General features: G+C 43.3%; 1 protein-coding gene and 2 long non-coding RNA genes across 4 annotated transcripts; 2 read left to right on the top strand and 1 right to left on the bottom strand.

Moving 5' to 3' along the window:
* Positions 1–1,279: 1,279 nt before the first annotated feature.
* Positions 1,280–4,392, bottom strand: LOC112895761. Its single transcript, XM_025963755.1, has 4 exons — positions 4,306–4,392; positions 2,457–2,989; positions 1,905–1,985; positions 1,280–1,336 (listed from the first exon to the last, which is right to left on the bottom strand). The coding sequence occupies exons 1-4, from the start codon at positions 4,340–4,342 to the stop codon at positions 1,280–1,282; spliced, it is 708 nt and encodes a 235-aa protein (XP_025819540.1). The 5' UTR covers positions 4,343–4,392.
* Positions 4,393–5,518: 1,126 nt separating this feature from the next.
* Positions 5,519–5,998, top strand: LOC112879128. Of its 2 annotated transcripts, XR_003225964.1 has the most exons (3): positions 5,519–5,552; positions 5,679–5,744; positions 5,890–5,998. It is a non-coding gene; the product is annotated as an uncharacterized LOC112879128 (long non-coding RNA). The 2 variants fall into 2 exon arrangements; XR_003225958.1 differs by having other exon boundaries at positions 5,679–5,937.
* Positions 5,999–10,320: 4,322 nt separating this feature from the next.
* On the top strand, positions 10,321–13,759 carry LOC112872444. Its single transcript, XR_003224665.1, has 4 exons — positions 10,321–10,604; positions 11,656–12,564; positions 13,016–13,195; positions 13,333–13,759. It is a non-coding gene; the product is annotated as an uncharacterized LOC112872444 (long non-coding RNA).
* The last annotated feature ends 761 nt before the right edge of the window (positions 13,760–14,520 follow it).

Here is a 14,520-nt window from a genome sequence, read left to right as displayed (position 1 = left end):
AAGGTCCCCGTTGAGGAATGCCGTCTTTACATCCATCTGATGTAACTCTAAATTATAATGTGCCACTAACGCCATTATAATTCTGAAGGAATCCTTGCATGAAACATGAGAAAATGTTTCATTATAATCTATCCCTTCTCTTTGTGTGAAACCTTTCGCCACAAGTTGCGCTTTATATCTTTATATCCTTGCATGAGTCACATTTTGTCTTGTAGACCCATTTACAGCCTACTATTTTTGCTCCTTTAGGAATTTCTTCTAGATCCCAAACATCGTTGGTACTCATCGATTTCATTTCATCTTTCATGGCTTCCAACCATTCAGATGAATGAACGCTTCTCATGGCTTTTTCAAATGAAGTGGGGTCACCCTCTATCTGAATTTCCTCGCTATTATAGATTTCATAATCGTTCGAAATAGCGGGCTTTCTTCTTCTTTGAGACCTTCTCGGTGCCTCAGCTATCGGCACCTCTTCTACCTGGGGCTGCTGTTGCTCCCCCTCATGTGCGGCTATCGGTTCTGTCGGATCCTGAAGGACAGGTTCCTGATTCTGACTCGTCGCCGCAGCTGGAGAACTAACAACAAGTGCTGACACCGTAGGTGAAGCAGCAACAGGCAACACGAAAAATGGATCTTGGATCATCGGAGTAGGTACAAAAACGCGCTTCTCCTCAAGGTCAATCTTTCGAGCTACCGAGCTCCCCCTCATCATCTGATCCTCCAAAAAGACAGCGTGTCTCGTTTCTACGAACTTTGTATATCCATTAGGACAGTAGAAACGATAACCCTTCGACTTTTCTGGATAGCCAACAAAATGGCAACTTACTATCTTAGGGTCTAACTTTCCAATACCTGGATTAAATACTTTCGCCTCAGCTGGACACACATGTAAATAATTTAGTGTGGGTTTTCTCCCTGTCCATAACTCATACGGTGTTTTTAGGCACCGACTTACTCGGTATGCGGTTAAGAATATGAATAGCGGTTTTTAACGCCTCCATCCATAAATTAATCGGTAACGTGGAGTAGCTTAGCATACTTCACACCATATCCATTAAGGTACGGTTACGTCTTTCAGCGACTCCATTTTGCTGAGGCTCGCCCGGTGTAGAGTACTGAGCTACTATTCCATTTTCCTATAGAAACCTTGCAAAGGGTCAAGGAATTTGGCCATACGGGGTGTGTCGACCGTAGTACTCACCTCCACGGTCAGATCTTACTACTTTTATCTTAAGATTTTGCTGATTTTCTACTTCAGCCTTAAAAATCTTGAATTTATCTAACGCTTTTGATCTTTCTTTAATTGGATAAATATAGCCATAATACGAATAATCATCTGTAAATGTTATAAACGAATCATAACCGTCTACAGACTTTATGGGAAATGGACCACAGATATCTGTGTGCACTATCTCCAAAACCCCTGAACTGCGTTTGGCTCCTTTCTTTATTTTCTTAACGTACTTTCCTTTAACACAATTGATGCAATGTTCTTCATCTAAAAAATCTAACGGATGGAGAATATTTTCTTTAATTAATCTCTCAATTCTCCCCTTCGAAATATGGCCTAAACGACAGTGCCATAATTTCACTGAATTTTCGTTATCGCATCGTTTGTGCTTATTGCTTGCGTCGTTAGTCGTACGTTCAATACTCGTAGTATTGCTAACAGAATTCACAGTCTCATGCATAGGCAACATATAAAGTTTGTCTTGTCGGATGGCAAGACCAACACACTGACTATTAAATTGAATCTCACATTGTTCTTTGCCAAAATGGCAATCATAACCATCATCTGCCAAACATGATACTGAAATTAAATTTCTAGACAAAGAGGGTACATAAAGAACATTATGCAACTGGAGTCTAAAGCCGTTCTCTAATTCTAACGTGAGTTGACAAACTGCTTCAACATCGGCTCTAACTCCATTGGCGACTTTCAGCCATCTATCCCCTCTTTGCAGCATTGTCCTTGTACTTATACCCTGCAAGGAATTAGCAACATGAACAGTTGCACCTGAGTCAATCCACCAAGTAGATTTAGAATAACTTACGTATAGGGTCTCATCTATAAATGTGATAACATCCTCACCTTTCTTAATTAAATGCTTTAAAAAGTCTGGACAGTCTTTCTTGTAGTGTCCTGTCTTGTGACACCACATGCATTGATCTTTCTCAATGTGCGGTTGATCTTTCTTTGCACCGTTGCCTGGGTGAGTCGAAGAAGAAGAAGAAGTGGAACCTCGTTTGAACTGAGGTTTCCCTTGTGGCCTCGTGTATTTATCAGAAGAGTTGTTTCTGATGTTGTGCCTAACATAGTTGAGCGTGTCACCATGCGAGGCCTTAAGTCTTTCCTCTTCTTGCACGCACATCGCGATGAGCTTCTCTAGGTCCCATGTCTCTGGGCTGATGTTGTAGTTAACAACAAAGGTTTCAAACTCTTTTGGCAAGGAAGCCAGAACCAAATGGACAACGAAAGCATGAGGAAGCTCCATGTCCATAGGTTTGAGCTTAGATGCCATGTTGCTCATCTTCAGTACGTGCTCTCTCACACCACCGCCAGTGTACTTGTCATTTACTAACCTCTGAATCAGAGTTTGCGCATAAGCTTTTGAAGAGCCAACAAATTGACTCTCAACTTTCTTCAAGTACTCAACTGCGGTGGCGCAATCTGGGATCGCTCCCCTGATACTGTCTATAATGAAACTCTTGATGACCATCAAGCACTTTCTGTTGGAAGAGTTCCATTTTGCTCTCTCAAGATCATACTTCATTTGAACATTTGCATGTTCTCTCTGGCGAGCTTGCCAAGCGGCAGAGCTCTCATCCGGGTCCCTCACCAGTTCCCGGGGATTAACGGGACACGGTGAGGTGATAGCTAAGTCAATATCTGACAGTGCGAGAGCCACTTCTAGCTTCTGTGCCCATATCCCGTAGTTGGAACCATCCAACGGCGGTATAGCATTAATGAAAGTCATTGCATTAGATCCTGAAATTTAAATCAAGGAAAGTGAGAACTGCTTTATAAAACAATAATTGCATATCTCAATTCAACGTTGGTCAATATTAAGACATACAATTAACTGGCTGCATTAATTCTAAATCACCGTTGGGCAAAATTAGAACAAATGCATGGAAACTTACTGAAAAATTATAATACTGCTATTATCAACGTTGGTCAGAAAATAACAATATTATAACTGAAGAAAACATAAAACTGACTCCTTTAATTATAATGTCCCGTTGGTTTTAAAATAATTAAAGGATAGAACTTAATTAAATTTGCAGCGGAAAAATTAAACTATGCTTACTTTCAGAAACTTTCTGACTTACTATCTCTCTATAGAATTTATCACGTTGGTGCAAAATAAAATAGAGATGAAACCATACAAGAAATGGCTAAAAGGGTTTCTAAAAAAATTACTTAATTGAAAAAGCTACTGTTTATCTGGTCCAGCCCACATGGTGGCCCATCACGGCCCAGTGCGGCCCAGCCCAAACGCGGTCAACCGCGCGCGGGGCGCTGACCCGCGCACCAGGCTGCAACCTGGGCCTAGGCCGGGAAAGCGGTGCCCCACCTGGGCCAAAAGAAGCCCAGCTGCTCCGAACTCCCTTCGGCCATCGGATCAGATCCGACGGCCGTCCGGCCGTTGCGGCCGGAACAAAAACCCCGGTCCGCAGCCTCCCCTTCAAACCCTAGATTCATTTCGCCCGCTCCCCTTCGACCTCTCCTTCTTCCTCCTCGTGACGGCGACCGAAGGCGATGGCGCCGCCGCGGGCCTCCTCGCCGGCGAGTGCGCTCGCCTGTACGTGAGCGGGCCGCCGTCGAGTGGGCTCGAGGTGGCCAGCTGGCCCGCGCGCGACGGCACGGTGGAGATCCGCGAGCCCAACGAGCTCGGGATGTCTCGGTCCTTCGACGACGGTGGTCCGCCGGGGCTTCTGAGCCTCGGCGTTGCTATCCCGTGGAGCAGGGAGCTCCCGGTGGCGAAGTAAGTCTCATTTTTTGCCCGGTTAGGGTTAGGGGTAGGGTTAGGGTTAGGGTTTAGCACGGGGTGCTTGGGTTCTTTCACCCCGAAAGGGGCTCAATCGTTCTGTTCTTGCCTTCTTTCGAGTTGATACGAAATCCTCTCCTTCTAATTGCTGTTCAATGTTCTTACCCGAGCCTAACTACACTTAGTTAGGCCCTCTGATACCATTGTAAGACTTAGGGATCAACTAAGTGCTAGATAGCTCGGTGATTAGCCAAACAATGATGGTACTTAGGACTAACCGAGAGTGAAACAGAGAGAGGGAGATATGGCGTACCTCCGGTCGATGAGCCGGATTCGCCATTGTTGGCCATGTCGGATATGAAGCCGAGCCGGAGTCGAGGTCGAGGATGAGATTGCGGCGGCGATGCGGTGCAGAGGCGGCGGTGCTTCCCGTCACCTCAGCGCCCCTTAGATCGGATTGGGCTAGGGTTTTTGATGGGGCTACAGGCGATGTGATGAACCTCGTACCGCGCGCCCCGCCCCCCCCCCCCCACCTCTTGCTTTTATTTGGCGCTGCGCGACGGGGGTCCACATGCCATTGGCTTGGCTGTGCGCCCCCGATCAGGGCGCGTAACGGACTCCGACCGATCCGGGATGAGATCAAACTAACAATTACGACACTACACGAATTGCAAGATCTACCGAGAGTTTCCTGCAAGTGGCCGACGAGGAAGCATATTTAGGAATCATTTTGGGCCTAATGGCCGAAGGGGATTAGGCTTTGCATTTGTCTTTACTGAGAGCTAGCACAAAACAACGACGACCAATTGCCGACCAACACTAGCCGACCAGATGGAAAACAGTAGGTGAAATGACTAGCTCCCTGTCAGCCTTTTTATCGTAACTCTAGGCAAAAATCCCAAATCTGGTAGTGTACATCTATCTTCAAGTTCCAAGGACTACCAATGCTGAGGTTTTAGAATAATCACATGTGTGGAAGAAGAGAAGATGCTCCTAGAGTCAACAGCGAATTGTTCCTCAGCAGACAGCCCCGAAAAGTCTGCTCTGCTGAGTTTTGACCTGCGGAGCACCCTGCTGGACAGCATCCTCCACATCATCCTGTCTTTTCTCCCAGCATGGCATTCTGTGCAGATGAGTGCGCTGTTGTGGCGGTGGAGGGACCTCTGGTGCTCTGTCCCTTTCATCAACATCGATGAGAGGAGCTTTGATGTCAGGGGTTACGATGAGACCAAGGTGTAGTGGGACAAGATTTTACCAACAACGTGGTATTATTCCATTCAAATTCTGTGTCCTTGAATAAGTTCAGCATATATATATATATATATATATATATATATATATATATATATATATATATATTCTCACAGGTATGGCCAGCACCCTGTGGAGAAATGGATTCGTCATTGTTCCTTCCATGCTTGAGATTGAGATACTGCAGTACGCAGTCGATGTGCCCTTCAGGTTGCTGCTGGTTTCATGCCATTGTCCCCTCAAAAAGACAGTCCCTCCTCAAAAGGACTCAGTCCCTCATATGTGCAATAGAATGGCCGTCCTGCGCTGGTAAATTTGAAGCTCACTGGTTGCTCCAATTATTTTCGATACATAACTATTACAATGTCTATGATGCTAAACTTCTATTGTTTTATACGGTGCTGATTCTTGAATCCCTCAACTCGATCATTGAAGACGGATGGCTCTTTGGCGTGGCCTCTACAACGTTAAAGTTTAGAACTGAAAATTTTTGACACACTGGTATGTCTTTAGACATGCTTGATAGTTCTCTTAATGTTTGGTTTCATTTCTCATTAGATGCCTACTCAGACATCTTGATATTGCACACAAGTGCTCGATTCTGAAAATATCCTCTAGTGAGGTAGTCATTCGCTTTTGCCATTAGGTGTGCCTACTATGCAACATGTTTCATTGAGGGAGAAGTTTCCATCCAGCTGAAACTTGCTATACTCTGTCTGAGCTCAGAGAAAATTCTCCAGTGCTTTGCTGTGGATTGTCACGACCCAAAATGTGATAGCACAAGATAAAAAAAATTTAAAACATCATCATGAGCATCATCCAAGCATTAGGGAGCATCATATGCACTTAATTACATAATGATCATCCATTTTCTTGTGTGATTTAATGTGTAAGTTGTGAAGAAAGTTTAAAAATTGCTATGTCGCTGTGCCCCCAAATATTTTATTCAAATACTAGATTTCAAATGATGATTTAGATATTTTTACTAAATTTTTGGATGTTTCTGCCGAGCCATAAAATTCTTGGAAAGTTTGAAAACTGCAGTTTTGGATGATTTATTGTGGGCAAGTTTTGGCGTATTTTTGGGTGTTTGTTGTTGCATTATATTCTTGGTAGTGTGATCTTGTTTCAGTAAAAATTTGATGATTTTTGGAGCCCAGGAAATACCAGTTTAGATTTTTTGAAGTTTGGCTTTTCATTTTCGGGTCTTTTCTTCTCTCCCGGCCCCACCTGTCGGCCTCCCTCTCTCCTCCGCGCGCCCGGGCCCGCGCGTCAGCCTCCCCCTCCGCGCCTCCCGCGCCTCTGCGCCCGCCCGTTGGGCGCCCGTGCGGTGGCGCACGCCGGCGGCCGCTGGCCCGTCCAGCGTGGCCGCCGCCCCTTCGTTTCCTGAACCTCCCGCCCGTCTTCTCCCCTCCCCACTTCAAACCGCACCTGTTTCCCCTTCTCTCCCCGGCCAAACCCGCATGCCTTCGCCTCTTCCTCTCCCTTCCGTGCGCCGCCGCAATCCACCGCCGCCGGTAAGCCTCCGCCCGATTCCCCGTGCATGAAGCATCTCCTCCATCCCCTCGCCCGATTCGAGCCTTTTCCGGCCTTCCCCCTCCACCTGTAGCCCCTCCCCGACGCGCACTTTACTCCGCCCGGCCCGGGGCTGGCAGCCTGGACCCACTCGTCGGTGCCCAGGAGCGCTAGATCCGGGTGGATCTAGCGTTTTCTGCCTTCCCCTCCCCCCTTTATTTCATGTGTGAACTTGTAAATTGCGTAGAAATTGTTGTAGATCTCCAAAAATTATAAAATTTGTTTTGTTTGAATCCTCTGTAATAGATCTACTTAGATAAATTAAGTTTAGACATGTTAAAGCTCTGTAAACTTAGTTATAAATTATTCTTACTAGATCTAGTTAAATGCTTAACTTATTTTGTGGTGCCCTAAAAATGTCAAACTAAATTTTGTTGTGTTCCTTGTGAAATGCTCTATCTCATGGTCCAGCTTATGTATCTGTTCCTGTCCTGTTTGATAGGGTTTTAATGCACTTATTATTTTGCTGCCTGCAAACTTGTAAAATGAATAACTTTTGATAGAAAATAGATAAAATGATAAAACCACTTCTATTACTTTTTCTATCATGTCCTTTGCCTCCAGTAATTAATTGAGAATTTATAGAGATGCTTTGAGTATCTTTTAAGATTTAACTTGAGTTTAACGGCTGAAAATTATAAATAACATAAGTAATTCCACAAATATGCTCTTGATGCAATTTCAACTCTCATGAGTTTGTTGTGAGATCCCCTGTGTGCCTAAATTAAATCATGATTTATGCTTGTAGATGTCTTGCTAAGCAAAGTTCGCCTCGGTCCTAGTATTAAAATTTGTAATCGAGCTTGTGGTGCCATGGTAGCTTTGCTTTCGCGTTGATGTGACACTTTTTCTTCTATTACCATGTCATTGCATATCATCTCATTTTCACATCATTGGCATCATCCTAATGCATACATCTCATTCATGCATTATAGTGACCGAGACGCCGGAGGACGCACCTGTTGAGACCGAGCCGGGAGCCGAGTGTGTTATTGAGCAAGAAGAGAACCAAGGCAAGCAGCTAAGCATGATTCCTTGACCTATTTAACTTGCTTAAATTTAGTTATTTCACTTGGGTATCTATGCTTATGTTAAATAATTATCTATTGCATTGTTGTCCCTATTTTCATACAATGTCCTCTCTTGATTTTGTATATCCATGCCCTTGGAACACCTAGCTAGATGCAACTCATTTAACTAAATGCTTAGTCGTGCCTAGAATTGGTAGATATCTTGTAGGGAAAATTGGAATAGGATCACTTGCTTCACCCACATTTTGTTATCTTAAACGTGTTGTCCGGTGTCGGATTGATGGTTTGGATCGGTCTAGTTGGAAGTGTGGTTTTGAGGTTTGAGCGGAAGGTAGGGCCTAGAGAAAGGAGTCTCGGAGGTTTAGTCCGCTTGAACCGATTAAGGACCGTCCGTGGATGATCTTGGAAATTGAGCACTTATCGTACTACCACATATCCATTCATGGGGTGGATAAACCGATTACCCTCTAGTTCTAATCGTTGATGCACGGTCCTAGATGCGTGGCCGTAGGGCTTTGTAGAGAGGCTTAGGGGTGTCCCCGGTGGACCTAGATAACTCTCCGCGCAAGCTAGGCGTGATGTTCAACGGTTACAACTTGTCGGGAAAGGTTGATGCGAGTACCCCCTCACCCCACGTGATCGGTTGGGTGAGTCGCATGGTCCTTGTGTCGTGTGGGTAAAGTTGTACACCCTTGCAAGGTTGATGAATCAATTCGGATTGCCGCGCTCTCGGTTATGAGCAAGCTCTTTATCCTACGAAATCTTCGTAGAAGTGTTGGTCGAATGGTTGGTTGCATGTTACGTTCCCTCTTGTTGATGCTTAGGATTTGAGTTATCTAATTAACTAAAATTTGAGGTGGGTTGGGCAAGCTAATTAAAATGCTAGGAGGCTAGAGGGTGGAGTTAGGGAGCTCATGCTTAATTAATTTACTTAACCCTAAAGCCTTTCTTGTGAGCCTTCATATGCATTTTCCTTGATCTATTTATTCGCGTAAGTCTTGCGAGTACCTTTGTACTCATATTGCTTTATTATACTAAGTTGCAGGTGAGCCGGAAATGGTGTTTGGCCATTTCTACCCCGCCGAACCCGGCGCGGGCGAGGAATAGGCCAATATGGTCAATGGTGTCCTTGAGCAAGACGCCATTAATATTATCTATCGTTATATTTTCCGCTGCGTATCGTACTTGGGGTTATCATGATAAACATTAAGCTTTATGGTTCTTATCTCTTCTATGTTATTGTGAGCCCAAGGCTTGTATCCTTTATTGAACCTTAAATTTCAGATTTGAAACCTTCCCTTATGTCATTGTTGTAATGGTTAATGGCCTAACTTTGTATTAAAATTTGCTCTTTGTGGATCAATGGTGATGTATGAGCTGGTGACGGTATGTGCATATGTGTGATCTTGGGCATGTGTTGGAGCACATACCGGGACTACCAGGTTTAATATTATTTTCGGCGAAAAGTTAAGTTGGTTCTTGGGAATTTAGATATGGGTTAACCCGTGGCGCGCCATTGGTGCGAGCGCGAGTTAACTCTCATCTTCATGCTAAGGACCGACGGTTTCGCTTAAAATGATATTAAATTGGGCGGTTCTCACATGGATGACGTATGTTTTAGCTCAAATTGGTTTGATATGCGGATTATTTCAGTTGTTGCTCCAAGAGAACTCAGATAAATTCAGAGTGTTCCCTAACATGCTGGATTTGTCACTGGAAGGTTGTTTACTTGACGGCGAGTAGTATTTTGACAGCAGACTTAAAGGATCTAGGGAGCTTTCTTTAGGGTACTCTTTGTATGGAGAAGCTTACATTATTGCGGCATAACATGGTACATACGTTTTGTTTTATCTATCTTGCCATATATCTCTCATTAAGGGTCGGTGCTTACATGGATCCTGTATTACCACCAAAGTTTTGAGTTTGTATTGAGAGGAAAGCATCAGCCTGCCCTGCTCGCATACCTAAGCGTTCGTACACGGATGAGTTTCTGTGAGTACACAGATGAGTTTCTATGAGTACCTGGACGTGGGTATCTGTATTTCGTAAAGAAAAGTTTAAATAAGCATTCTTTCTTTATTTATCTTTTTTCATGATCTACGCATATTTCTTCTTTCATGTGTGATGAGATATTTTTCACCCAAACAGGTTCGTCGACCTATGCAATTCTATTTTTCACTTAACTAAAACATGATTCAGCTTCTATCAATTTTGTTACAAAACCTATCGTTAACAATTCGATCTTCTCTCTCACACCTCTCTCAAGTCTCAACAAGAATAAAAATCATAGTGTCTTTTTGTAAAAGCACATTATCAGGTACGAGTATGTCACGATACGAATTCGAAGAGAGGAAACCAAAACACGCTAAATTAGTAGGTGGACTTTTGTAACAAAATCATATTATAGGAAGACACTCAAAATTACTCGAGAGAGGTTTATACCTGGTTTACAATATTTTTTTTCAACTTACTCCAGAGAGGTTTATGGTTCGCTGAGGTTCTTTTCTCTCCGTAAGCTCCGAGGAGTCAGGGCCCTAGGGTTTGCGCCACCCGCGCCAGCAGGCAGCCACAGGAGCCCGAATCGCGCCGCCTGCATCAAGAACAGTTGGGAAGCGGACGGGATTCAGCCGCGCCGTTGGCCCGCAGCTTGTGGTCCCCCGCCGTCGGTTACCAGCGGCGGCCAGCCGGTGCCAATCAGGGCCGACGGCGGCCAATGCGCGAGCGGGAGGGGAGCGCTCAGCTGTCATAGAACCAGGTTCGTGCCCCTTGTCCCCCGATCCGTCAGCCCGAGCCTAAGTTTACCTGTTTGATTTGTTGAATTGGGGGCAAATTGTAACTGGGAAGTACTTGGGGCGAGTGCCTATGCTTTTGCTTGCATGTACCGATTCATTCTTACCGATGTGGATACTGCAGAGAGTGGATGAATTTACTCATTTGGAATTTTTTAGAACATGGAGGATATTGGTACCTGCGGATTTTGTTACTTTTGCAGCGTCGATCCTGAGCAAAACTGACAAAGCGAGAAAGTTTAAGAACTCTAAGGCCCCGTATGGAATTTTAGAATTAAATTTCATTCTAATAATTATAATTTAGATACAAATATATTAAGATGATATGATTATATACCGAATATATTTGTATGTTATTGTTGGCCATACGAGTGAGATACTTACGTGCTATATTTCTACTATGGAAGAGTGAGCCGAAGAGCGTGTTATAAGTTACGGAATAGAAATGTAGCTCGGTTACGTATAGAATCAATTTCTATCTCTCATCTTATGAATTTAGGATAGACTTATATCTAAACTTTGGAAAGTTGTTGGAAAGTGGTGGGATATCAAATTCTAAGCTAAATAGCCTAATTTATTAAGTAGATTTCAATTCCTTCGAAATGAGAGGAACGACCCCTGAAAGAAATTATTGAGTCTGTTTAGGGGGACTGGGCCAATGCACTAAGCAACGTTTAAGTGCTGTGACAAGGGCGGTTCTAGAAACATTCGATACTACTAGTGATGAGATAATAATATCTACTTTTAGCTACTGATCAGACCATTGATGTACCACGAGTTTATTCAGTCTTGTGGGATAAATACATATGTATATAACAAATGAACAAGAACTATTATTCCACTGTGCTTGTCGTTTTTAACTGATCCCCTGTTTGTTTGAGAGTCGAAAGGTTTTACCATTAGAATAAGTTATTCTAAATGTAGTGTTCGATAGTTATTTCTTCTAGTCACTGGCCAGTTGTTCAATGTGTTGAAACTAACTTTGGTAACTTCATATGCCTATCTTCAACTTTGTAGGTTCCCACTACTGCTGATGTAGGGGAGATGCTCCTGGAGCCAACAGCAAAGCGTGCCTGTGCAGGTGGACCCTCCGGAGCCAGCACCAGTGACCTGTTAAGTGCCCTGCCTGATGGCGTCCTCCATATCATCCTGTCCTTCCTCCCGGCATGGCATGCTGTGCAGACTTGTGTGCTGTCCCGGCGATGGAGGGACCTATGGTGCTCTATGCCCTACATCAACATTGATGAGCGGGAGTTCGGCGTTGGGGCATGCCGCCAGATCAAGGAGAACTGGGATGATTTTGTGGATTTCACCACCAACCTGCTCTTATTTCATCGCAATTCTGTGTACTTGGATAAGTTCCAGATCTATGCTCATGATTCTAGCCAGCAATATGTGGATAGATGGATTTGGCTTGGAATAAGTACTGCCCTTCCGTGCTTGAGATTCAAATACCTTACTATGCGGATGATCTTCCCTTCAAGTTGCCTCACCTAAGTTCGGGTCTTTCTCGCCTCAAAAGACTCCGTCTTTCCAATTTAAAATTGGACAGCCATTTTTCTGAGCTGATTGGTTCTGGTTGTCCTGCCTTAGAAGATTTGGAGCTTACTTGTTGCTTGAATTATTCTCGAGACATTAAGTCGTCCACGGTGAGGAAGTTGGTTCTTAATTAACACCTCTTATGATCTCAATTATCTTGAAGCTGGTCAGCCAATGCTTATCATGACCCCCAATCTTGAATCCCTTGAATTGACGATTCCAGGCGCTGCCTATCAAAATGGTATTTCTGTATGCAGTGCAACTTTGCTTGTCAAAGCATCAGTTCATATTCAGTTCAATGAATATTTCCCTGTGAAGCATCAACGCAGTCTTCTTCGTGGACTGTTCAACGTGACAAGTTTAGAGTTGACCCACTACAAGACAATGGTACATCTTTCTGAAATGCTTAGTGCTTCTGTTATATCTTCATTCCTGAGAGGTTCCAGCTTGTATAATTGTATATTGCACACATGTTTTCAGTGCTGAATTTCCATGAATAGGATATGTGATTAACTTTTCCTTTTGGTATACCTATGCAGCCCACTTTGTTTAGGGAAAAGTTTGCTAACTAGCCGATACTTGCTATTCCCTGCTCCCTCCGTTTAAAAATGTAGGTCGTTTTAGCTTTTTAAGATTCAAAGTATTTGCTATGTATCTAGATATATTGTATATTGTATGTCTAAGTGTATAACAAAATCTATGAATCCAGAAAAGTCAAAATGACCTACACTTTGGAACGGAGGGAGTGTATATGATTAGAGTGGAAAAAATTATCAAGTGCTTTATTATGGATGACTGGTGTTTAACTCTAATCATAGCTTTGCTTCATATGTCTCAGGCAATGCTCGATAGGAACTCAGATAAATTCCCAATGTTTCCTAACTTGCGTCCCTTGTCACTAAAAAGATGCTTCCTTGATGATGAATGTGATTGTGATATGGGACGCAAATTGGAGGATCTAGGAAGCTTCCTTCAGAACGCTCCTTGTTTGGAGAAGCTTACTTTGTGGTGTTGCATGGTACATACTGCTATCTTATCTATCTTGCCATGTCTTCCAGTCTTTGCTACAGTTATATAACATGGGTCTGCTATCTTATCTATCTTGCCATGTCTTCCAGTCTTTGCTACAGTTATATAACATGGGTCTTGTATTAGGTCCAAAACTTTTGCTTAGATTCTGGGCTTGAGTGGGTATCAAGAGGAGAAGCATCTGTCTGAAAAGCCAGGATCGAAAGACTTTTCGATGTCCGATGCTGAAGTTGATAGAGGTCATGTACGAGCATGATCATGAACACCTACTCGTTGAACTTATGTGGGGCATTGCAAGGAGGTTGCCAGACGCTAGTGTTAAACTCACCAAAATCTAGATGATTTCGGGTTGGTCCCCTTTGCAGGTCTCTTGGCCAAGTGCTCTAGATGATAATTGTATATCGCACACGAATTGAGGTACATGAAAATACCATTTTTCAGGACAGTTAGCCACCAGGGTCTTTTTTTCATGGTTGCAAATTTGTGTTGGCGACCACTTACCTCGAGGTCTCCAAGATAATTTTGGTGAAGGTCAAATGTCAAGAAAAAGAATACACGAAAGTTTATCATGTTTATCATGTATGTCTATAACCTTCACGAAAATTCATTTTTGTGTTGATGTAGAAATCTCCACGAAATACATGCAACCTGCCACAAAAGCACCAGAGGGGGCGTATTTATTTTCATGAGTGTTCATGCCCCCACAAAAATAATATCATTTTCGTGAGAGTTCGTGCCACATCAACACATGCACATCCATGAACATGTATGATCTAAATATTATACAACAGAAATCCACTTGAAAGGAGCACACAGATCCTACATTTGACCTATAGGGCTAGTCGTCCATGTCATCACAACCCTCCTCATCATCCAAGTCATTGCAGCACTCTTCATCCATGGAATTGTAGTTTTGTCGTTGCTGCTGTCAGTTTCCATGTCATCTTGGCAAGAGCCTACACACAGTGGCTAAGCCACGTTGACTTATCATGATGCCATCGCAACAGGGTAAAAAAATAATAATACTACCGCTAACAAAATCCAAATCCACCATATATTTCTTACAAAAATTTAATGATCCATAAGCAGTGCACCAGTGTTATTTTACAGATAGCTTCGCCCTGCCTACACATGATGAACAGGTAACTTGCAAAAAGAAGACACGTACATGTTGGAAAGATCAAGCACAAGCTGTGTAGAAAAATATCTCTACAACACTCAAACCAATAAACTAGGGTCAATTACGAAAAATTTCTTGTCACATGAACAGGACAAAAATGTATAAGCTAAGGAAAATACCAAATAAATCTATCC

The sequence above is a fragment of the Panicum hallii genome, chromosome 1 (genome assembly GCF_002211085.1).
Source record: "Panicum hallii strain FIL2 chromosome 1, PHallii_v3.1, whole genome shotgun sequence".
Classification (NCBI taxonomy): Eukaryota; Viridiplantae; Streptophyta; class Magnoliopsida; order Poales; family Poaceae; genus Panicum; species Panicum hallii.
This window is presented reverse-complemented; position numbering and strand designations above follow the sequence as displayed.